General features: G+C 43.1%; 1 protein-coding gene and 2 long non-coding RNA genes across 8 annotated transcripts in view; 1 reads left to right on the plus strand and 2 right to left on the minus strand.

The window, feature by feature from the left end:
• The window catches only part of LOC308458381, a 146,787-nt gene extending 146,690 nt beyond the window's left edge, over positions 1-97 (minus strand). For 2 of the 3 annotated variants that reach the window (XR_013977317.1, XR_013977319.1), the window contains exon 1: positions 1-66. This is a non-coding gene — a long non-coding RNA (uncharacterized lncRNA). The other variant, XR_013977318.1, reaches the window with a different exon arrangement.
• On the plus strand, positions 86-22,673 carry NFIL3 (nuclear factor, interleukin 3 regulated). Of its 2 annotated transcripts, none has more exons than XM_080972886.1 (2): positions 86-392; positions 20,779-22,673. In XM_080972886.1, the coding sequence occupies exon 2, from the start codon at positions 20,978-20,980 to the stop codon at positions 22,364-22,366; it is 1,389 nt and encodes a 462-aa protein (XP_080829012.1). In that variant the 5' UTR covers positions 86-392; positions 20,779-20,977; the 3' UTR covers positions 22,367-22,673. The 2 variants fall into 2 exon arrangements, with proteins under 2 accessions (XP_080829012.1, XP_080829013.1); XM_080972887.1 differs by lacking the exon at positions 86-392 and adding an exon at positions 1,073-1,091.
• LOC308458353 overlaps positions 10,550-24,162 on the minus strand; it is a 37,979-nt gene continuing 24,366 nt past the window's right edge. For 2 of the 3 annotated variants that reach the window (XR_013977260.1, XR_013977261.1), the window contains one exon: positions 10,550-13,140. This is a non-coding gene — a long non-coding RNA (uncharacterized lncRNA). The remainder of the gene's footprint in view (positions 13,141-24,162) is intronic. The other variant, XR_013977262.1, reaches the window with a different exon arrangement.

Consider the following 24,162-nt stretch of genomic DNA (forward strand, 5'->3'; position numbering starts at 1 on the left):
CGCCCAAGCTGGCGTGAGGAGTGTGCGTTGTGAGGAGCGTACAGTATTGACCTACTAACACAGATCTCTCTCCAGCGGCGTCGGCTGCGTCGTCGGCAGAAGGCGCGTTCCTCGGCTGCGCCCGGCTTCTCCACTCTCTCCCGAGCGCACATTCTCCTCCTGGCGCACGACGGGAAGGACGTCTTCGGGCTGCTGCTGCTGCTGCTGCTGCTGCGAGGGTCTCTCTCTCTGCCTGCCTGGCCCCTGCTCTCGCTGCCTGGTTGTAGTCGAGGACCTGCTCGCCTCTCGGCCCCTCTCCAAAGCGACCGGCTCCGACGGGAAGCAGATGCCGACGGGATCTCCGGCGAGCGAGGCGCGCGCTCGGCCCCTCTCGGCCCGAGCAGCTTGCCCAGGTACAGGAAGCTTCCGTCGGGGAAATTGCTCGTCTGAAGGGGGTCCTTCTCCCCCCCCCCCCACCCCGCCCACCTTCCCTCGGTCCTTTCCCGACGAGACTCACTCTGTCCTGGTGTGCGTTCACCCTTCTCTAGACACGGGTTCGTCGGAGAAATTCGACCCTCTCCATGCGCCTGTCTACCTAGCAGTAACTTTTCTCGCCCTCTGGCACGTCAGCGCCGGGACTCGCCGCCTGAAGGCGGCCGCTTTGATTGCAGCCCCTCTCGGAGCAGCTTCCCCGGCTCGGCTGGCTCAGAGCTCGGCGCTGCTCTTACATAATAAGATGCCTCCTCCGGGGTGGAGGGAAATCGGGACTGGGGAGCAGGAGGAAAGCTCAGAGATCCTGAAGCTCAGAGATCTTGCCACCATTCCTTCTTGTATGAGCAGGGATTGGTGGGGGTGGGGGTGGGGAGATGGATGGTAAGCGAGGGCATGGATGGGAGGGTTGGCTGAAGGAATCGTTGACGGGCAGCAAAGGATTAGGAAAATGCCTTGTTAATAGTGGCATGCGCCTTGGAAGAAGAGTTCTTTGAAACGCGCCCGTTTCCCCCTGGGGAGCACCTGAAGCGCCCGAGGGGCTGGCGGGGCTTGTTATTTCATCTCTCGCGCATTGCATAATCGGTCCACGGCGAGTTATTGGCGAGCGCTTCAGAGAGGAGGTGAGCGTGCAATGCTTTGGTAATTTTGGTGCAGCGTTAGGGAATACGGTCCCCATTTACACATCTCATCTATTTCTGGATATCTTAGGGAAGGTCTGCTTTTTTAGAATAAAAATAAAAGCCCCATGATGAACTGGTGCTGCGCGTGAGATTCCTTGTTTATTCCTTACGCTGCGTTCTTTGAAGCTGCTAGAGAAAGGAAGACACGTAACAATCGCCTGATTCGGGGCTGTTCAGATGTATGTTATGTGTGTGTGTGGGGGGGGAGAATTCGGTTTATATTGGCCCGTGCCTTTTGCTCCCTCCTGGCAGCTGGTTTTCAGGCACCGCGTTTCCTGATCGTTCCTGGAAATGTTGCATTATGCAACCACGGCATTCGCTGGCGGCCAGGTTAGGCAGCTAATTACGCGCTTTGATAAATCTCGCCACAAAGAAACTAGAGCAATCTCGGCTTTAAAATAAAACCACGATTTCCAAAGTCATCCCTCTTGCATCTCCCTCCCCTGTCGGAAAGTAGATCGTTGCTGCGTAAGTTGGAGAAAGGCAGCTCGGCTTGTTGAATGTGTGCCACGTCCCTTAAAACGAAAATTGTGCACGTCTATATTTAGCCCTATCACATTTGAGCAATTGTGGCTCCGTGGGCTATTTCTGGTCTTTTCTCCAGAGCTGTGCAAATAGACGTTCAAGGACATTTGCTGGCGTTTTCAACTCCACGCCTTGGGAGACGTTTTGATAAGGCTGGTATTTTTAGGAAGGCATTTCGCTCACACATCAAGTGGCTTGGTAGGTGTTGGCTTTCGTGCATGATTCACCCTCCTCCATAGAGATATATATACATACATACATAAGCTTATATATACACAAGCTTGTTACGCATTTCGGGAAAAAGTGAGAGGTGCCTGTGATCTCGTCGTAGCCCCTGCAATTTGCAACCAAGAACGACAAAGTCGGGCTGGCGCGGGGGGGGTGAAAGGCGGAGGGGGAGGGTGCGCGCGGGGTGCGGAGTCTTTATTTCAACATATGTGACGGTCGGCGTAACGTTGCAAAACACACACCCAACAACAATGCCCAGCCCGATTTAGGTCAGTAGCACATTTCAGATGGCCAGAATCCCAGCGTGCGATCGAAATCTATGCCACTCTCGCAATCGTGTCGTTTTGCAACTATTAAACCCGTCTGCGCCGGGGTGGGGGTGGGGTCTTGCTTTTTCAAAAAAAAAAGGGGGGGAGGGGGAGAGAAATCCTGATGCTGAATCACTCTAAAAATATAAGAAGGTTCAGAAATCCAAGGTTTGCGCGGGGGTGGGGGTGGCGAGGAGCGCAACATCGGGTTCGACAATTGTTGATTTTCTGCTAGTGGCTCTTTTAATGAGAGAGAGAGAGAGACCGAGGTCTTTCTGCATTCGAGTCAGAGCTCTTGCCCAGATTAACAAGGGTCCCACTGCGACCCCTTAGAAGTAACCGGCGCGTAATTCGGGTGCGTTTGTTGCGCTCAGAGGACAGCTATGAGGTGCAGAGCCGAGAGGGGAAGAACTCCTTCTGGACTCGGGAGAGCCCGGCGCTTCTCCGAGGCCGGGGGCGTCGGGCAACGAGGGAGCTTGCGCTGCCTGCCCGCCTGCCGCCCGAGCCGCCTTAGGCGTTGGTTGTTATGACTGGGGCCGGAGCGCGCGTTGGAAGGGGCCTGGATGGCGCTGCCGCCGCGCTTTGCATTCCTTTGTTCTGCGAAGGGGTGGGGGTGGGGGTGGAGAGAAGGCGAGGCAGAGCTCCGGGGAGAGAGGGCGCACAAGAGGAGGAGACAGGCGGGCTGGAGCGGAGTCGGCGAGAGGAGTAAATAAGGCAGGAGAGCGGTCGTTTTGCACGGACAGGGAGCGCGAGCAGAACAAGCTGGCCCCGGGGAGGGATGCGGCTCCAGTCACGTAGTGTGTGTACTCGCTGTTGCAACGACGGGGGGCGGGCCCAAGAGCTCCTCGCTCTGGCTTCTCCACCCTCCCGGGCCCCGCTTTCTCTCCGCCCCTCCAGACTTGGCAACGGAGCTGGCAGCTCTCACGTTTCCTCCCGAAACAGAGCGAAGGTTGGGCGGGCGCGTGTTTGACGGCGACCTCGTCCGCTTTTGCGCCTCCTTGGGCAGCCCGGAATGCCGCCCCTCCTTGGGCGCAATTGGCTGGCGAGTTTTCTCTCCAGATTTTTTGCTCTTGCGCAAAAGCGTATATGGGCGTTTGCGCGCGCGCTCATTACCTTTCATGTAAACTCTGTGGAAAAGTCCCAAACACCCCATCGTGTGTATAAAGGATGCCTGTTTAGCTCCCCTATAGCACAGTGGCTTCTAAGTAAAAACACCAAAAAACCCAGCCCCCCTTCCCCTTTCCTTGGCCCAAGCCTTTCCTCGGAGATTTTCCACAATTCAGACTTCTTAACCAGGTCATTGTTATGGGGGCAGCATTAATTCCTGTAAGGGGTGCTTACTGGAGGTGGAATAATTACTTGTTAAAACAATAGGGATGTGTGATGAGGCTCATATCCATTGGCAGATTCTTACCCCCCCCTCAAAAAAAAAAGTGAGGAGGGGATACTGCAGGTGGCATTTCCAGAAAGAATAGGATTTAACTACTGTTGCCAATGGTGTTATTAGCTTGGTAATTTCCCTGCATATTCAAGAGTGCTGCTGGGTTTTGTTTTTTTACAGTAGCTATAAAGTAATTATTGCTAACTGCTGCCAGGAAAACAAGCTTTGCCGGCACACTTTAGTGCATTTTTACTCAGAGGTAATTCCTGCCCTATGCATGGTACTTGTGTTGAGTAGAACTTACTCCCAGGTCATGAAGGTTGTCTGCATATTTCACCTTTAAAACGCACACTTTCTCTCGAAGCATGTTGGACACTGTAGTAGGGCTGAGCAATGTCCAGTTTTCAACATCGTGATTTATCACCAGCTGTTTATTGGATGTACCGATATATCATGATGTCTCAAAAAAGGATGGAACTTTGTAGTGGTGAATGGGGCAATGTCTGGGCAACTGCTACTACTTAGGAGGCTAAAACGGATACATTTTTACTTACCTTTAACATTGTGTTGCAACTGTTATTTTGCACAGAGCAGCAGGGGTGGCAGGAATCAGAGAAGCGAAGACCGGCTTCACGCTTTTTCTCACATTGCATTTTTTTACATAGCGCACATACACACACATTGCTATTCACAAGATATCTCCATGCCAAATATTATGAAGCTGTTACCACAATGTGGACTCCAAACAGATTTTGGACGATGCATCGATACATTGCCCAGCCCTACACTGTAGTTTGTTAAGAGTTGCCAGGAATTGAAACCTGGTAAGGGGTGAACTACAGTGCCCAGAATCCTTTGAGAGAAGCAATGTGCTTCAACTTTAATGTTTAGCATATACACAGCCTTAGTGTGCCGAGGACCAGGCAAATCCTGGGGGTTAGGCCCTAAAGGGCTGGGGACTAAGTATGGCAGCAGTTAGTCTAGTTATGTGTGTTGCCCAAGTCAAAGAATTTCCATGATTTCAAAACAACTGTACTCTACTGGTGGAAGGAAGAAATGAAGGGCTGTAATACAGTGGCAGGGCATCTGTGGAGAGCCGCTTGTCTGATAATCTGGAGAGACGCTTCCAGCCAGTATAGATGGTATGACTTAGAATGAGGAGCATCTTATGATCAGAGAATAATTCCAGTGGTAAATGTTATACAGCCAAGTCGTGATGGATGACCTCAGGTGTTGTGTTACAGGTGTTATTAACCTTTGTAGCTATTACCACACAAGTGTATATAGTTAAGAAAAACTCCAGCAGCATTGCACTTATATATATATTTACTTTACCTATCATTTTAAGTCTGTATTTTCACCCATTATAAGGATTAGAAATGTTTGGGTTATTTCCCCCTTCTATCGTCCGATGTGCCCTGTTTTTGTTGTAAGAATTCCTGGCAGTTTAACACCCACCCCCCTCATTGCACAGAAATCTGGCAGTGCTGACAACCTTGCAAAGAAGTTTAGGAAGTCTTGACTTCAAATGCTTTGCCATTATGTCTCTGGGCTGATCCAAAGCTTGCTGAAACTGAGTAGGCAGCTTCAGTGCTGACTTCATTGTATTGGTGCCAATCTGAAGGCTGTAGTTCTGAGTCAGGCACCCAAATAATGACATTGAAACAAATGTTAATGTGTTGCTATTTAAAAGCATGTATTTTTCACTAAACCTTTAGGGCTAATTTTTCCAACCTTTTAAAGCGACGAGAGAGAAAAGATGACTATGTCGCATGACTATGGCCACATTTTCATGTTATTTTTAAAATGGGTACCCGTATTTCTGCACATAGAGAGCTTGATGTAATCTGTCAGTGGGACATTTCAGAAGTTGAGAAACACGTGTAACATACAGGCATACTAATCAAAGAGTTGGAAAACCTAAGGATTGAAGCAACAGCATGCTTGGACGGTAGTCTCAAGGCCAAGGATAATAATCCTGTGTACCACGATCAATTTGGCTGGAGTCACCATTAGTCTGGAGAAGGTGCATCACGACTTTTCTCCCAGCTCTGCATTGCCATGGAATAGATACACACAACCATCTCATCCCTATAGAAGCTTCCACAATGGTCCGTGAGATAACGGAGGATCTTGGTGATGCCACTCACTTCCTGCCTTGCCACTGTTAACGCTTTTGTTCATTGCTCATTCCTGCCTCAACATCCCCCCCCCCAACACTCAGCTTTTGTACCCATTGTAGCAAGGATTACTCATAGTATAGATGTACAGTGGTAACTCGGGTTAAGTACTTAATTCGTTCTGGAGGTCCGTTCTTAACCTGAAACTGTTCTTAACCTGAAGCACCACTTTAGCTAATGGGGCCTCCCGCTGCCACCGCGCCGCAGGAGCCCAATTTCTGTTCTTATCCTGAAGCAAAGTTCTTAACCTGAAGCACTATTTCTGGGTTAGCGGAGTGTGTAACCTGAAGCGTATGTAACCTGAAGTGTATATAACCCGAGGCACCACTGTACTCTAAAGCTATTTGCATGCTTAGAGGAAGATGCTGCACCTCACCACCCAGAATTACCTACTCTTCAGGAGCTTTAAATTTTAGTCCCTTACATTGCCATGATTTCATACCTTTTCCTAATGGTCACAACCCAGCTGGCTAAGGGTAACTTTTGAGAATATATATTTTTAAAAATTTAGTTAGTTTATAGATATTGGAATCATAGATTAAAACAAAAGATTGATAGATTTCCCCCTTGGAAATTCATCACAAGGTAGCAAAATAACCCAATGGCAAATTCACTGTAGGCCTGGCTAGATTCCCTTTGACCAGACATTCATAAACGTGTACTCAGGTGAGTTCGGAGCACGCAATGAACATAAACACAGAGCCATATAACTGTGTTTCCTTATTACCAAACTTCCTTAGTAAACAAAGCATTTTTTTAAAGAAAAAATGTGGGTTGCCTCATGTGCATCTCTTGAAAGATAATACATGTGTAGGCAAAGAACCATGATGGGCAATAGGCTTCTAAAACGTCCTTACCCAACATATTTACATTTACGCATGCAGTGCTGTGGTAAGATTAAATAACACAATACTTAGTGCATCATATAATTGATTAAATGGCTCCAGAGTGCTAGGTCAGTGGAATAAGCAAGCTGCAATCCTGTAGTCATTTCACCTAGCTGTTGTTGTTGGCATACATCTGTCTTGAGAAACAATGGAATGTGCCTCCAGGGCAGAAGGTGAGGTCAGACCTATGGAGAATCACAGTGCATGCTGTGGCTGCAGAGACTGATAACTTGTAACTACTGCCTCCCATGCAAGTCTGGGCAGTGTGTATGGAGGTCCTAGGCTGTCTGGATGAGAAGACCTTCTTGGCCTCACCGTTGTGGTCCAAAGGAAAGCAAAGCAATATATTTGACATCAGCTTGGCTGCAGGAGTTGCTGGAAGGAGGCGTACAAGACACTCTCCAACTGTCTTAGGAACTCCACTCCAGATTTGTGTGGGTTTTTACTTCTTAGCCTTTTCTTCTCCCGAAGATGTCCTGCAAGGCGGTAAACCCCATTGAACTCAATAGCATTTATTTCTGAGTAAACATGAATTGTATTGTTCATACACCCAAAATTTGCCAGCATGCCATAGTGTATGAATGCAGCAGAAGGACAAATCAAAATTTACTTAGGTCAAAAATTCTTAGATTTCAATTGTTTTCAAGTTGCAGGTTTTAATTGTTTCCATCAGTTGCTGGAAATACAGTGGTACCTCTAGTTGTGGACTTAATCCATTTCAGAGTGCAGTTCGCACCCCGAAAAGTCCACAACTAGAGCACCTCTTCTGCGCATGTGCGTGGCGTGATCGAGCGCTTCTGCGCGAAGCACAGAGATCGCTTTTGCGCATGTGGCGAACCCGGAAGTAAACACTTCCGGGTTTGCTGCGTTCTTAAGCTGAAAGTCCGTAACAAGAGCGGAACGCAACACGAGGTATGAGTGTTATGAAATCAGAGTAGACTGATTTTTAATTTTTTTTGAGTGATACATATGCTGAGAACATTCAAATAGAGGTATGAGTGTTATGAAATCAGAGTAGACTGGTTTTTAATTTTTTTTGAGTGATACATATGCTGAGAACATTCAAATACTCAGTGGATTTATTTGATTGTTATATTTGTTAGTCCCTCCCTACCCCCAAATGAAACTCCCAAGTGAATTACAAAAAACAAATTTAATGAATTAAAACAACTTGTGCCCTTGCTAATTTATTTATTTAACACACTTGTATACCACACTTCCTTATACTATATCAGGCTGGTAAACAGCAAATAAGAAAACAATTCAAGGAAATGACAGATAAAGTCTTAAAGCAGATTAAATTTGCTTAATACTAGCTCCGATGCTATATATTCTGATAACTACTGATTTACTTGACTATTGAATTTTCCTCAAGCCATGTCATAATTTATGTACTTGATTTAATAATATGTGGTGTGCACCACATACGTTTTGAGGATTTGCTGAGTATTCTCATTCACTGTAGCTGTAATTGTGTCAATGTTATTGAAACAATTTCAGTTACATTTTAACTTTAATTTTCCTCCTGTAATTATTTATTCAGGACAAAATGGATCACAAACAAGCTTCAGGATTGTTTGTTAAATACACCCTTGACTTTTTATACAGAAGCCTCAGAGATTAGCTACAGATTAACTAAGGAACTTTCTTCAGGCATACGAGATGCTCTAGGCATCCCTGGAAATCTTTATTCTGAGCCCAGCAGCACACACAGGTTTATTGATCAATATTAACCAGAACTTTAATTGGTGCCCTTTCCGTATGTACTAAAACAACAACTGGCCAGCACTTTGCCTGTGTGTATGTAATCCTGAATAGGGTTTATAGACTTTGGCTCCAAGATTTAAATAGTATTGCGAGGAAATTTATTCAAATCATGCAGAGTTCTCGTTATGTAAGGTTTCACCTCATTTTATTGCCACAAACATCAAATTTTGATCGTGTCTGAAACTGAGGCTGAGAAATAATGATTTGCCCAAGGCTATCCTCGAAGCATGATTCAGATGGGAGGAAAATATGGGCCTGAAATCAGTTGGCCTATGCTGGCTCTCAGGAATGATACGGATCCTTTATGCTACCAGTTACTAAGGTTGTGCATTTGCTTTGGACCAAGCACAAGGCTATGCTTCAGAGACATTCAGCTTGCCTCTAAATTCAAAGTAACTTGGGTCCAAAGTTGCCCAGGGTGACGTGGGCAGGTTCTTTGGCTTCAGAACCATTCTGGAGCTTGAGACTGATGTTTCTTCCCCACCATGTGCAATTTTATGCATTCTTGTAGGCCCCCAACCCCAAAATACATGGAATGTCAGGGAAAGTGAAGGAAAAGAGGGTCTAAATTAATGATATATTAATATCCACAGCGTGCCAGCATGTATTACACCAATGTATTAACAGGTTTCTTTCTATTTTTAATTTCCATCTATTATTTCAGGGATTGCTAACTAGTCTTCATACTGTCCAGTTTTCTAGAATTAGTATGTTTTAAGATCTTGGTTACGTGTGTGTGTGTGTGTTTTAAGGCAACGGTTGGAGCTGTTAAAAATCTCACAGGCTCCCATAAACAATGTGAGCTTACTCAGGATTCTTGCAGTTTATCTTCCCCTGTGAAGGAAAACAGTGTTAGCCATGCATGCGTAATCTCTGCAGGAAATCAATCATTGCTGCGCTTTTATCTTTCGCTTATTTTAAACTGGGCTCCCTTTGCTAAAGGTTGTGCAAACTTCATTTATGTAATGACATTCTTTTTCCCCAGATGGCTGCCTTGTTGCAATTATTTTTTTCCTAATCTACGGTTATTATAACATCACAGTGATGCAATAACCTGAACAATGAAATGTTTTGTTGAGGGCTGTTGCATAAAAAAACATTAAGCAACAGATCTGACTCATCAGCTTACAGAATCTTCTTGATGACCTTGCTATCAGGTGCACAGCCTTTTGTGTGAGAGAAACCCTTTGGGTCTTCGGGTGAAGCTTCAAATGATTTTAAACCATTAATACTTTTAGTTTGAACGTCACAAATTTATCAAGTGAAAAACTTGCTACTTTAATCAGCACTGGTAGCCGAAAGCTATGGTGTGGATAACACCAAGGTTGCAGGTTTGATACTCATACAGTGGTACCTCGGGTTAAGTACTTAATTCGTTCCGGAGGTCCGTTCTTAACCTGAAACAGTTCTTAACCTGAAGCACCACTTTAGCTAATGGGGCCTCCTGCTGCCGCCGGAGCACGATTTCTGTTCCCATCCTGAAGCAAAGTTCTTAACCCAAGGTACTATTTCTGGGTTAGCGGAGTCTGTAACCTGAAGCGTATGTAACCTGAGGTACCACTGTATAGGATAGCTGCATATTCCTGCTTTCTAATGGGTTTGGACTGGAAGATCCTTAGGGTCCCATCCAACTCTATGATTCTATGATTCTAAGTAAAAAGCAATAGAAATTACATTTTATTTTTATTTAGAAAATTTGCAATAATAGTCTTCTGAGTTCCTCCTTCATGTGCTTCCTCCTCGAGAGGCCTGGAGGGTGGCAACACGAGAACGGGGCCTTCTCTGCAGTGGCTCCCTGTCTGTGGAATGTTCTCCCCAGGGAAGTTCGCCTGGTGCCTTCATTACATACCTTTAGGTGCCAGGTAAAAATCTTCCTTTTTAACCAGGCCTTTGGTTGTCCTGATCAACATCCTATACCCTTTTAAAATGCAGCTCTTTTTTTAGGGTGGGTGTTACTGGGTTACTGTTTTTATTTTGATTTTATATATTGTGCTCTTTTCTGTGAACTGCCCTGAGACCTCCAGGTATAGGGCAGTATATAAGTTCAATGAATGAATGATAAATAAATAAATAACCAGGGCAGCCTATGGCGCCACCCCCCCCCCTTGCAGCCCTTATTCTGCCTTCCCAAACCTAGGTAAGGAAGGTGTTGGACTTTGGGGCCTCCTGTCTTCTTCCCAAAGCCAAGCTAGTGTTTCCTCAGCTTTGGGAAGGAGGTGGCAGGGCTCTAGGACCCTGTTTCGCTCCCCGACCCCCTGCACAAGGCAGTGCGCGGCCCATGGGTTCGGTGTCAAAGTACTCTTGTGGCCCACTTGGCATGAGAAGTTGGACTGCCCAAACTGTACTTTCATTGTTCTTTGCCCAAATTAGCACTGAATTAATGTTTAGCATATTATGTAAGAGACCTTTGCTCTGGGAAATGGTCCTTTTGACAACCCCTGACTTGGGAGAGGATTATATTATGAAATACAGTGGTACCTCGGGTTAAGTACTTCATTCGTTCCAGAGGTCCATTCTTAACCTGAAACTGTTCTTAACCTGAAGCACCATTTTAGCTAATGGGGCCTCCTGCTGCCGCCGTGCTGCCAGAGCACGATTTCTGTTCTCATCCTGAAGCAAAGTTCTTAACCCGAAGTAATATTTCTTGGTTAGCGGAGTCTGTAACCTGAAGTGCATGTAACCTGAAGGGTATGTAACCCGAGGTACCACTGTACAGTGCCAGTTATATCCATTGATGGAAATGAGTGACTATTAGCACAAAATGAGTCTGTGAATTTGTAAAGAGCGGTGTTATGTGAGATTTTTAGTTACATGACAATCAAGTGGTCCCATCTCACAACAGGCTATAGAACTGGCCTTTGGACAGTAGAATTTGTGATCAGTAAGTCTGATTGCTGCTGTCTTAACTCCTTATCAGGTAGATTTCACCTGCAGTCAACAATGAATCAATCTGAACCACCATTTTAACTTTCTATGGATTAGCCCAATGGATTAACTGGAAAGCTGTGGAATTGCCCAGCATATATTTGCATTTTAAGTTACCCAAATGAAATTCTGGGAGCTGCAATTCTTGATGTAGTTTTGTATGACCTGTTGAAGTCAATAGAGTTTCTTGGCCTACTTAAATTAAACATATGGTACACAGTAGTGCTATTTAGAAGGGATGTAAATAGGTTAAAGCAAAAAGACAGGTCCTTAGATTTGCAAGTATTATCGTTCTTTTATTATTTATTAAATTTGTATTAAATCAGTGGCATCGGTGACCTCAATGTGGTCATTTGAGAGTACACTAATTAATCCACCAGGTGCTGCTTCCACACAAACACCATAGAAATCAACTGGAACTATGAAATCAGTAGCTGAGGCATTGTGCTAAGGATAGCCTTTTGAGCAGATGGAAATATACAAAGCTAAGCCAGAAGTGAGCCATTTGTTTTAAATAGAATAGAAACTTTATTTGAGGATCAGCTCTAAAATTCCATTATCCTTTCACCTGCTTTCGAGGAGAAAAACAACAAAGAGGAACTTTCATTAGAAGGAGCCCAAACTATTTTATGAGTGAAAAAATGCCAAATAACCATAGGAAAATAAAATGAGAAAAATTCAATACTCTCTCTCTCTCTCTCTCTCTGTGTGTGTGTGTGTGTGTGTGAGAGAGAGAGAGACAGAGAGAGAGAGAGAGAATTACGCAACAGTTGTTCCATTGCATTCTTTGAAACAATATAATGTAAGTGATGTGAAAACTGCCTTTTAAGACAATCCTGCTCTGAAAATAGTGATGATTTGTGTGATTTATCTTTGGAAAGTATATTTGTTATTAATTAATTTGTAATTATCAGAACAAACAATAACTGTACTACTCATTCATGGTGACAATTACATCACTTTCCAGTTTTTCCTCTGGGAGAAACAGAAATATTGCAGCACTGCATGTAGCTCATATGCTTAAGAATTCCTTTGTGAATGTGATTTTCTAACACATATTAAGTAGATGACATTTTCTTCTAAGGTTTTCCTCTTTATTTTATTTTCATAGCTTGTATGGAGAAGTAAACTCTTGCATATGTGTGTTACTGACCTACAATTTAATTATATGCTGACCCTATAACCTCTGAACACTCCTGACACCTTTTGACGTGTGAGTGGTGTAACCTCAGCAGCGAAGGACCTTATAAAATCAGGGACTCGGGCTCATCCAAACTTCCATTTGTCCTATGCTTACTAGGGATGGCTCCAAGTGGTTTTCTCCTGCCTCTTTCTCTGGGAAAACCCGCTGTTTACTGCTGAATTTATACAAACATCAATCTGCCTAGAAAGCACGGGCAAATGGAAGTGTGGCTTAGCCCTCAATCATAAAATGATGGCTGCATTTGTATGCCTTCCAATAACAAAATGAAACTCTGCATTGTAACATAAAACATTGCATTTCCAATGTGGCCACTTCAAAGTCTAAATTCTGTAGAATTTAACTTAAAGTTACAGACCTGTTGCACCAGGCTTCCCTAGCAAGTAGTCTTTTGGTTACATAGAGTTTATCTTGTTAATAGCTGGTTGTATCTCTGTTCCAGCTTTTGTCCCCACTTCCATATTAGGCATGATAATTCTCTTACCCACATTTCTTTGCTCGGCTTGCAATCTCACTTCTAAAGCAGTGTACTCAGCTTTTTCTCCCAGTTTATCTGAAAAACAGGAATGGCGGTGTTTCTCCTTTTTCTGAAAAATGTAGAAATCATATTAATGATAATGTTATCACTTGCATAGTAATAATAATAATATAATAATTTATTATTTGTACCCCGCTCATCTGGCTGGGTTTCCCCAGCCACTCTGGGCGGCTTCCACAGAGACCAAAAATACACTAAAATGTCACACATTAAAAACTTCCCTGAACAGGGCTGCCTTAATAGCCTTTTTTTTTTTTTTTTTAAGAATAGCTCATCACAGGGTTATTAGAATGATGGACTCGGTAAGAATGAAAAAGCTTATAGGTCTACTTATTAAGCCGTCTTATTGAGTCCATCATCCTAATAGCCCTGTAATGGCAACTTTAGTTCTATTTAACAGATGGGCAACTGAGGCTGAGATGTTCTGCAAACCTGAATTTGTGTTCAGTGTGAATAGTCAAAATAGGTGATAACACTCTCAGTTCAGCCAGCTGAGATAATACAGTCGTACCTTGGAAGCCAAATGGAATCCTTTCGACTTCAAAACTTTCGAAAACCAAAGCACGGCTTCTGATTAGCTGCAGGAAGCTCCTGCAGCCAATTGGAAGCCGCGGCAGCCCCATCGGACATTCAGGTTCCAATTATAGTTTGCAAACCGGAACAGTGACTTCCGGGTTTGCAATGTTCGGGAGCCAAAACGTTCGGGAACTAAGCTGTTTGACTTCCAAGGGACGACTGTAATTGTCTTGAACACAGGAACAATGGAAATTTAATTTTGTTGATTTAAAATGGGTCCTGAGGTACTGTCATGATAATGGTTGTAACTCTGACTTGAAATATAAACAGCACTTTACAAGGCACTTATTCTTGAGAAAATGTTAACACCTGATGTTAGAAGGCTGAAGAGCAATAAAAAATGTTTCCCAAAAGTAGTGCAGCTAAGTCATCAGCTCAGTTTAAAGGGATAGAATAGAATCGAAGAGTTGGAAGGGACCACGAGGTTCACCAAGTCCAACCTCCTGCCATACAGGAATCTTTTTGCCCGGTGTGGCGCTCAAACCTAGAACCCTGAGATTAAGAGTCTCCATGCTCTACCAACTGTAATATAAAGAGTCTCTAAAATGGTGTGACTTCTGTCCTATAAAGTGTGGAGCTTGGAACTGAAGAATAGCCAACTAAAACAACTTTGTTAGCTCCTTTGATGTTAATTGAAACTGTTCACATGCTTAGAACCAGATCTCTGTGTTTTGCTCCTTAGAAGTGAAAATTTTGTGTGTTGTGCAGGAATTAGTAAAGGCTGCAAGGTCAGCTCCGTCAATAGAATCCATTAGAAACTTTCTTACTGCTTGGGTATTTATCAGCGTTGGTCTTGGGAAGTCACTTCTATTTTCTTTTACTCCAAGTGTTATATAATAATAATAATCTGATCCTTCCCACAACTGATTCAAGTGAAAATAATACATAACAGCAATCCTATACTCAGAGGTAAGCCCCACTGGGTTCAATGAAGCTTATTTTAAGATAAGTGAGTATAGGATTACAGTCTAATTGTGCTTGTGGTGGAAGCAGGGAGGACAAGAGAGGTGTCGACATATTCAAAGCTGGGATGTTGATAAGCTGCAACTATATTGTTGCAAAAGAGAGCATACAGTGGTGCCTCGCAAGACGAAATTAATCCGTTCCGCGAGTCTCTTCGTCTTGCGGTTTTTTCGTCTTGCGAAGCACAGCTATTAGCGGCTTCGCGGCTATTAGCGGCTTTAAGAAAAAGGAAACAAGCTCGCAAGAACTCGCAAGACATTTCGTCTTGCGAAGCAAGCCCATAGGGAAATTCGTCTTGTGGAACAACTCAAAAAACGGAAAACTCTTTCGTCTTGCGCGTTTTTCGTCTTGCGAGGCATTCGTCTTGCGAGGTACCACTGCAGTTGGTTCCCAAAGGCCAATCCTTTTACAGCTCTTTGGCATCCCCCTCCTGAGATCGAACCAGGCCCCTACTCAAATACTTATCGAGTCACAATCAGGCCATTGCCATATTAAAAAAGTAGGCATTAGTAGTATAAATCTGTGGTTACAATTGTATAATGAAGCAGACAGTGCTGTGTATTGATTGTTTCATTGGCACACAACATGCTACAAAACAACTTTCAAAGTGTTTATAAAAGCACCTGAAATTTCAAGAGTGACTAATGTAAGGCAGCATTCAAAGTTGGTTTTAGACTCCCCCCACCCGCCTTTTTTTTTGAGGGAGGGAGTGATAAAATAGTTGCAAGATTAATCATAGGGGGAAAGGGCTGAATTTGAAATACAGTAGGAGTCATGACCGTACATACTAATACTTTCCAGAGAAATTATAAGAAATAGCCAAAGTAAAATTAGCTTGTTTTTATTAAATGCATTTTGATCCTATTGTCAGATGAAATTTTGACTCACACACATAGCGTGACTAACAAATAAGGCTTTGTCTTTTCCATTTGGATAAATGCTGGCTTAACAAACTGTTCAAGGGAGCTATCGATAAGGCTATTGCAGCTTTGCCTGTGTTTGGTGGATTTACCATTAGCATGTCATATAGAATAGGGACCCTTTTAAAAGGCATTGTGTGAGAAACAAAACCACTTAAGCTCTGTGGCTAGTGTAAATATTAGTTTTGTTATCAGAAATTTAAACCGTGTTAGCCTCAAGAATACTTTTCTCATTGAAGAAGGAAATCGCACCTCACCCTTCTGTCAATTATTTTTGGGTGAAGGTCCAGGGGAACAAAAGAAAACCCCTCTCTTTGAAATAAAGAATGCAGTGTACAGCCTAAATCTACAAAACAGTGTGGACCATTGGTTTCTGTATCACCATAATGATAATGCTTGAGTTCCCCTTATAATTACTAGATATTCCACACATTGCTTCAGTCTAATAACCTCAACGGACATGCTAGCTGGACCCCCACATCCTTGGGGCTTCAAGGGGACATTATGCTGGATGCCATGGCAGTTAGAGTACCGTATTTTTCGCCCTATAGGACACACTTTTTCCCCTCCAAAAATGAAGGGGAAATTTGTGTACGTCTTATGGGGCGAATACAGGCTTTCGCTGAAGCTTGGAGAGTGAGAGGGGTCGGTGTGCACCGACCCCTCTCGCTCTCCAGGCTTCAGGAAGCTATCAGCAAGCCTGGGGAGCCCGCAGGAGTTCCTGCAGGGCTCCCTAGGCTGCGGATAGCAGCCTGCTGCCCAGCGCGTGGGGCGCCCTGAAGCAGAGCGTCCCTCGCGCCGGGCAGACATCTACAGCGTGGGGAGCCCTGCGGGAGTTCCCGCAGGGCTCCCTACACTGCGGATAGCAGCCTGCTGCACGGAGCGCAGGGTGCGCTGAAGCAGAGCGCCCCGCGCTTCAGGCAGACATCGGTCAGCCCCACAAGCTCAGGGGACAGCGGGGAGGCGCAGCGCCGCCATCCCGCTGTTCCTCGACCTGGTTTGGAGGCTGGCGCTGGGGAGAATTTCACTTGAAGTAACATTTCACTTTAAGTAACCCAAGAGCCTGCCATTCCCATACCTCTATGAGCAGAGTTGCTCCTGTTCCTTGCAAACAGTTGCATGCCAGAGTCCTAAGGTAGTGCCAAGCTGTTGGATCCTGTAATATGTACTGTGGAAGGGCCTTCAATTAGAGGGATTGGCATGTCAATGCATTTGGTACAGCTGTAAAGGTAAAAAGGTAAAGGACCCCTGGACAGTCAAGTGCAATCAAAGGTGACTATGGGGTTGCGGCGCCCATCTCACTTTCAGGCAGAGGTAGCCGGCGTTTGTCCACAGACAGCTTTCTGGGTCATGTGGCCAGCAGGACGTAAACCACTTCTGGCACAACGAGACACCGTGACATAAGCCAGAGTGCATGGAAATGCCGTTTACCTTCCGCCACAGCGGTACCTATTTATTTTTGAACTGCTAGGTTGGCAGGAGCTGGGACAGAGCAACGGGAGTTCACTCTGTCACGAGGATTCGAACACCGGCGGTGACCTTCCAATCGGCAAGCCTAAGAGACCCAGTGGTTTAGACCAAGAGGCTCAGTGGTTTAGTGCAGAGCTGTAGTGCACCAATGGCAAAAACACCCTGTGGGAGGGGGAGAGACTACTTTGGCCTGCTTCATATTCTGTTGCATCCTTAGACTGTTTTCCTTGACTAATAGCTTATATATTTATTCCCATTTTGAGTAGATTTTTAGGTATGGAAAAACCTGCATTAGAATAACTTTTGTCATTTGGACACAATGTCAAACGTTGTTGTTAGACGAATATTATTTCACTAATTACTTAACAGTCTTGTCATTTATTGAGTGAGCCAACCTGAGTTAATACATTGCATTCATTTTCCTTTGGTATGAATTGCAGATGAGATTATTTATGCCTCGAATGTTGCTCCATCTGGTGAAACTGAGAATAGAAACATTGAAATAGGAGCTTTTAAAGTTACCAAATATAGAAGTATTATGTGGTTACAATACCAGAAAAGGCTGGTCCCCTTTAATAGTGTTTTGGATGTGGATTTGAGAACCTAGGCTTCAAATCTAAGGTTGACCACAAACTCATGAGTGGTCTTTGATATATTGCAGAACCTACCTCAAATTTAATTTGAAAATGAGAATAATTATTACATAGTTTATATAGGGATGCATTAAAAAAGGACTTCAAGCCACTTCAGACTTTGACAATTCATTTTGAAACATTTGCTCTGACTTAGCAGTTGCACTGCCATTATAACATCCTTGCAATACCAACAAGATTTAATGTTTTTCCTTTTTAAAATGATGTTGGTGGACAAATTGGGAGATGTCTTCCTAGGAATTTTTTTGCTGATGTTGCATGTCTTAGCTATAAAAGTACTATGTAAATAATTTATAATGTCTATCTTTAGAAAGATCTCTTAAGTTACTGTAGCTGTAAATTGCTACTGCAGTGTTTTCAGATCAAGGAAGCAGGCTTAAAAATAAAATAAAATCAATGGTTTATCACCACCACCGCCATCTGGTAAAAAAGGTGCACTAGAGCCTGCTCTGCATAACTGACACCAGCCATTCTGATATGAATTAATTTGATAAATTAATATGAAGCATACTTTTAGCTTGTGAATGAGACCTGGTAAATTAGGTTTCATGCGGGCATCAAACTTGATATAGTTCTCTGCATACTTTTAAAAAATGTACATGGCTTTCCAAACTGATATTTAACTTTCCTCTGTCACCAGTACAATCTTTCAAAGCAACCAAAGTTTCAAAGCAGCTCTTGTACACTGACCACAAAAGAAAGAACTAACAAAAATAGCATTTATTTAGGAGAGCGGAACATAAATTTGGACAAATAAAAAGGAACAGAAAATAGTACTCCATCTAGCATACTGACTTATTTAATATTTTAAATTCCCTGAACTTGTGTAAAATACCTAGGACAGAAGTCTTACTTGTGCAGTTTTTAGCCTTTTTCCTTCTTCCTTCCTCCATCCTTTGTATTTAATACCTTTGTAACGAGTGTGATCACTGGAGTTCCACTCATGCTGGAGAAAGGGAGCAGGGAGGTATTTCTGTTGATCCATCCCAATGCAGACCCCTGTAAAACTGCCCTGGAGGATTGTGGGATTCTCTAGATCACCCTGGGAGCTTTTCCTTGGGTCCCAGGGAGGGAATCAACTCTCTCTCCTTCTTCCAGCAGAGAGCCTCTGCTAGATTTTGATTCCCTCTACAAATGAAAAGAGCTCATCTTCCGCTCTAGGAGAGAGACTGTGGGATCAAACCCAATATTAGTTCATTGTTCAATGGAAAACATCAGAGTAGAATGCAATTCCATACAGAAATGGGATAGCATTACATATTAAAAGGACTTTGCCAAGTAATGTGGAGTTGACTGAATGAAGGAAACTGGCTCAACAGGGATATTGGAGGCACACAAAGGTTTTCTAGAAACACTGGAAACTGCTTTTATACCAAGTCAGAGCATTAATGCATATAGCTGAGTAGACTCTACTCTGACTGGCAGTGCCTCTCCAGAGATTAGACAGGAGTTTTCTCCAGCCCCACCAGAGAATGAATCTGCAAAACATATGCCCACAGCTCTTACCACACAGCAAATGGCTGTGTATGCTTATGGTGAAGGTGGAGAAATCTGAACTCTGTTGTACCTTCCACCATGGGACGTAGCCACAAATTTTGTTGGGGGGCAGGCTTTTGTTAGGGAGGGCAGAACCTCAGATTTGCATTTATTTTGACTGGTTATTTGGGGGGGCAGCTGCCCCCCAGCCCTCCTTGGCTATGCCCATGCCTTCCACATTCAGGTACAACACCCGCACAGGAGAAGATCATACCCTTTGTTATGCAGACTGCAGAATTAACAGCTGAAACTTATAAAAAGCAAAGCCTTCTTTCTGACTCTTGGCAGGGGACCACGATGACTGTATTCATGGAAATGATGACAAGCAAACTGACTCCTGCTCGCCCAGCTATGCACACTTGCTCACTTGTTAGGAACTTTGATGTGTATTGATGTTACAGACCCATACGAGGCAGAATCAGTCACCAGCAATCCATTTAAAGTTTTCCAGTGAAAAGTGAAGTAATTTCAGAATCAGGAGCATAGTAGGGAAAGTGACTAACTAAAATCTGCAAAACAGAAAGGATTTTCTGGAATTCATGGTGATTATCAGTACGCTGTCTTCCTTACGTCTCGCCTATTACTTATATGCTCGGTGGTTGGAGGTGCTACTGTGGTCTTAGCTATTCTTTCCTCCCCTCGCCTTCCCGTGCACTGTGGTGCTGCAGATAACAATTGCTGCTCCACACCTTGTGAGTTTTTAATTTTTAAGCAACCCACAATATGATAGCTAACCATGTCATTGATGTTACATGTTGTTAGGCCCATAGTTTGCACAAAGAGCTGGCTTCTATGAGTTAATTATAGCTGCTTCTGAGTGAAAATCTGTCCCATCCCACCACTCCTCTGGCCCAAAGGTGATATGAAAGTCAGGCAAGGAAAATATAGTTAGGCTATACTGACCTATATATCAGTAATCCGTATGTCGCTATTCTTTTGGATGGAAAATGAGAAAGAGTAAACAATACAGATTAAATTCAAGTGAGTCATAGTTACACATTCCAGTTTGTGGTATGGCATGAGGTGTTTTACACAGCAGTAAAAAATCTACTTGCTGAAGCTAAGTTGGTCTAGGTCTGATCAATACTTGGGTGGGAGATAGCCTGGGAAAGTATACCAAGATGGAATCATAGAATCTTAAGAGTTAGAAGGGACCCAAGAGTCATCTAGTCCAACCCCCTGCAATGCAGGAATCCCAACTACAGCATCCATGGCAGATGGCAATCCAACCTCTGCTTAAAAACCCCCAAGGAAGGAGAGGAAGAAATGCAAGATATTAAATGTATAATTAATTAATAGTAATAAATCACTAGAAGTGAATGTGGTTAGAGCTTATATACTTTCCCATTAACATTATCTTAATTCTTTTAAGGTATGCAAGTACTATATACCTGTTTATCTGTTTATTAAGATATGCCCAATATGGTAAAGCCATTCAGTGATTTATGACTTGAGCTTTCTTTCCTGAATGAATAACTAAAAGATACTTTGAATAATATTCACACATACATTTTAAAGACTGTAAAATCAAGAAACTAATCATTATTATTATTCTTTTGTATGCCACAGGTGTTTTCCGAAGATTGTAGGCTGAACCTACCCAGAAGCAATTTTTACCAAGACGACATGATGCTTGAGATGATGGAACAAATGGGAGAATGCTTATGGATTTAAAATTACTGTATTTATCCAGTTGTTACGGTTCAAGAAGTCCTAGAAGATTAATTTATCCTGTTACTATTTGCACACCTACTAAAAATTGCTTCTGATGCAGCTGAGAAAAATGCAGTCCATTAAAACAGAACAGGCACCCGCTGATACAAGTAGCAATGTGGACAAAATTATGGCACTTAGTTCTACATTAGGAGATGTATCTGATGACCTAGCTACTGGCGATGAAATGCTACTCAGTGAAGGAGGCATTGCAAAAAACAAGTCTTCAGCATGCCGGAGAAAGCGGGAATTCATTCCTGATGAAAAGAAAGATGCCATGTATTGGGAAAAACGGCGGAAAAATAATGAAGCTGCCAAAAGGTCTCGTGAAAAGCGGCGGCTAAACGACCTTGTATTGGAGAACAAACTAATTGCACTGGGAGAAGAAAATGCCACTTTAAAAGCTGAGTTACTTTCACTGAAGCTAAAGTTTGGTTTAATTAGCTCTTCAGCATATGCCCAAGAGGTTCAGAAGCTCAGCAATTCAACAGCTGTTTATTTTCAGGAGTATCAGAATGCCAAATCAAGTATTAACTCTTTCATTGATGAGCATGAACCACCAATGGTGGGCAGCAGTTGTATATCTGTCATTAAACACTCGCCACAAAGCTCTTTATCCGATGTGTCTGAAGTGTCATCAGTAGATCATGCTCAAGTGAGCCCTATACAAAATAATTGCAAAAATCCTGAAAATAAGTTCCAGCTCATAAAGCAGGAGCCAATGGAACTGGAAAACTATGCAAGGGATTCGCGAGATGAAAGAGGCTCCTATACAACATCCATGTACCCAAATTTCATGGGGAGCAACTTTAGTGGGTACTCACATTCCCCTCCACTGTTGCAAGTTAACAGATCCTCTAGTAATTCTCCAAGAACTTCAGAGGCTGATGACGGTGTTGTTGGGAAGTCATCAGATGGAGAAGATGAGCAGCAGGTACCTAAAGGCCCAATCCACTCTCCTGTTGAACTTAAAAGCAATCATGCCACAGTTAAAGTCCCAGAGGTGAGCTCTTCTGCACTGCCTCATAAGCTTAGAATTAAGGCTAAGGCCATGCAGATCAAAGTGGAATCATTGGATAATGACTATGATGCTACCCAGAAACTAACGTCACCAATTGATATGTCATCTAAAAGGCATTTTGAACTCGAAAAGCACAATGTGCAAAATTTGGTACATACTTCTCACACTCCTTTCTCTGTCCAAGTGACTAATATTCAAGACTGGTCTCTGAAACCAGAACACTGGCACCATCAAAAGGAATTAACTGAAAAAAATCAGAGTGGCTGCAAAACGGGAGCAGCTGACATTAAAGACAATTCCTACAAAGTGTCTGAGACAGAGAACTTGTATTTGAAGCAGGGCATAGCAAATCTGTCTGCAGAAGTTGCTTCACTTAAAAGACTTATAACTACACAACACATGTCTGCTTCAGACTCTGGCTAAATGACTACTGAATAAATGCTTATTGTTTTAAAGGATGTCATTTGCAGTAGATTGATATGTTTTGTATTATGCTGAATTTTCACTGGACTTGTGATGTCATTTCACTGTAATGTTCACATGATGTCTGATGGTGTGTTTTCGTGCACAGATGACTATAAAGGCTAGATTGTCATGATCACTATGCCTTGTGTATAGTTAAGTAGCCTGTGCAAAGGCTGTATATAGTGAACATTATTTTTCTGTCGTTCTGTTACTATAAAGTGTGAAAGTTGCCAGTTCCAATAAACAATTGGTGACAAGCACAGAACTGGTATGTCGTCGGTCCATTTCCATTAACATGTCCTGAGAACCATCTCCATTATCTTAGTTATAGGTGTCTTGATGTATGTATTAGTTATAAGAGAGGAGTGTTTCCCTCCCACCCTGCCCGTGGCAAAGCCCTATCCTCCCCTATGCTGCTTGGGAAGTCTTTGAAAATTAAATGCCATTTCTGACACACAGATATGGGGAGATGGTGGAATAATACTGGTTTTCCCACAGGGACTGGATAACAACAACAACAACAACAAAATATTATTTATATTCCACCCATCTGGCTGGGTTTTCCCAGCCACTGTGGGTGGCTTCCAACAGAATATTAACAACACGATAAAATATCAAACATTAAAAACTTCCCTAAACAGGGCTGCCTTCAGATCTCTTCTGAAAGTCAGGTAGTTGTTTATTTCCTTGACATCTGATGGGAAGGTGTTCCACAGGGCGGGCACAACCACCAAGAAGGCCCTCTGCCTGGATCCCTGTAACTTCACTTCTCGCAGTGAAGGAACTGCCAGAAGGTCCTCGGAGCTGGACCTCAGTGTCTGGGCTGAACGATGGGGCTGGAGAGATGAAAGTATACCTCGGTTAGCACCAACACTTTGAATTGTGCTAAAACTGTCTGACAGAATGGGTGCAACAAGAAACAAACTATGTTCTCCAACCTAAGAGGTTTAGAGATGCTCTTGTAGTCCAAGAAAATGAAAAGCTGAAACCTGAAGCCTTTAGCAGGCAAATATTTTAGTCATAGTTTTGTTTTATTTTTATTTCTGTTTTATTAAATTTGTATCCCACAATTCCAAAGAAGCCTGGCGTGGCAAACAACAAACAATGAAAACATCTTAGAAACAATTGCAATACAGATGAGGACTTGGAAAAATCTCAACTTAAAAGGCTTGTTGAAAGAGGTATGTCTTGAGTAGGCACCAAAATGACAACAGAGAAGGCAGGGAATTTCAAAGGGTAGGTACCACAAAACTAAAGACCCAATTCCTTCACTGTGTGGAAAAGATCTCCTGCTAAGATGTTATCTGTAGGAGGCCCTCACCTGCCAAGCACAGTTATCAATTGGGTATTTCTTGTAATGGATTTTTTTTTTTTTTGCAGTCTCCAGTAGCTGTTAGTGGCTTATTAAATTATCTATATAGTATGATGTTGCTCTTTGTATGTATTTTAACCCCACTTTTGCATTTAGACATCTATTCCTGCCTCCAATAAAACTCAGTTAATATTTTTGTTTCACTTACCAAATATAGATACTAGTAATCCATTTTGTTGTAAGAGAGGTTTGTTTTCTACAACCAAAGGATTTAATTCACTCAAGAACGACTTGTGGTCTTTGTCATACAGTCTGTTGCAAACCTGTTTCAACAGGAACTTGACATCAAAATGAATTCTTCAGAGCTTATTAGAATTCATGTTCTAGTTACTTTGTTTAATAGTCAGGGATAGTCTGGCTTTTAAGAGCCACTGCAGTCTTC

This window comes from Podarcis pityusensis (genome assembly GCF_964106645.2).
Source record: "Podarcis pityusensis genome assembly, chromosome: 11".
Taxonomy (NCBI): domain Eukaryota; kingdom Metazoa; phylum Chordata; class Lepidosauria; order Squamata; family Lacertidae; genus Podarcis; species Podarcis pityusensis.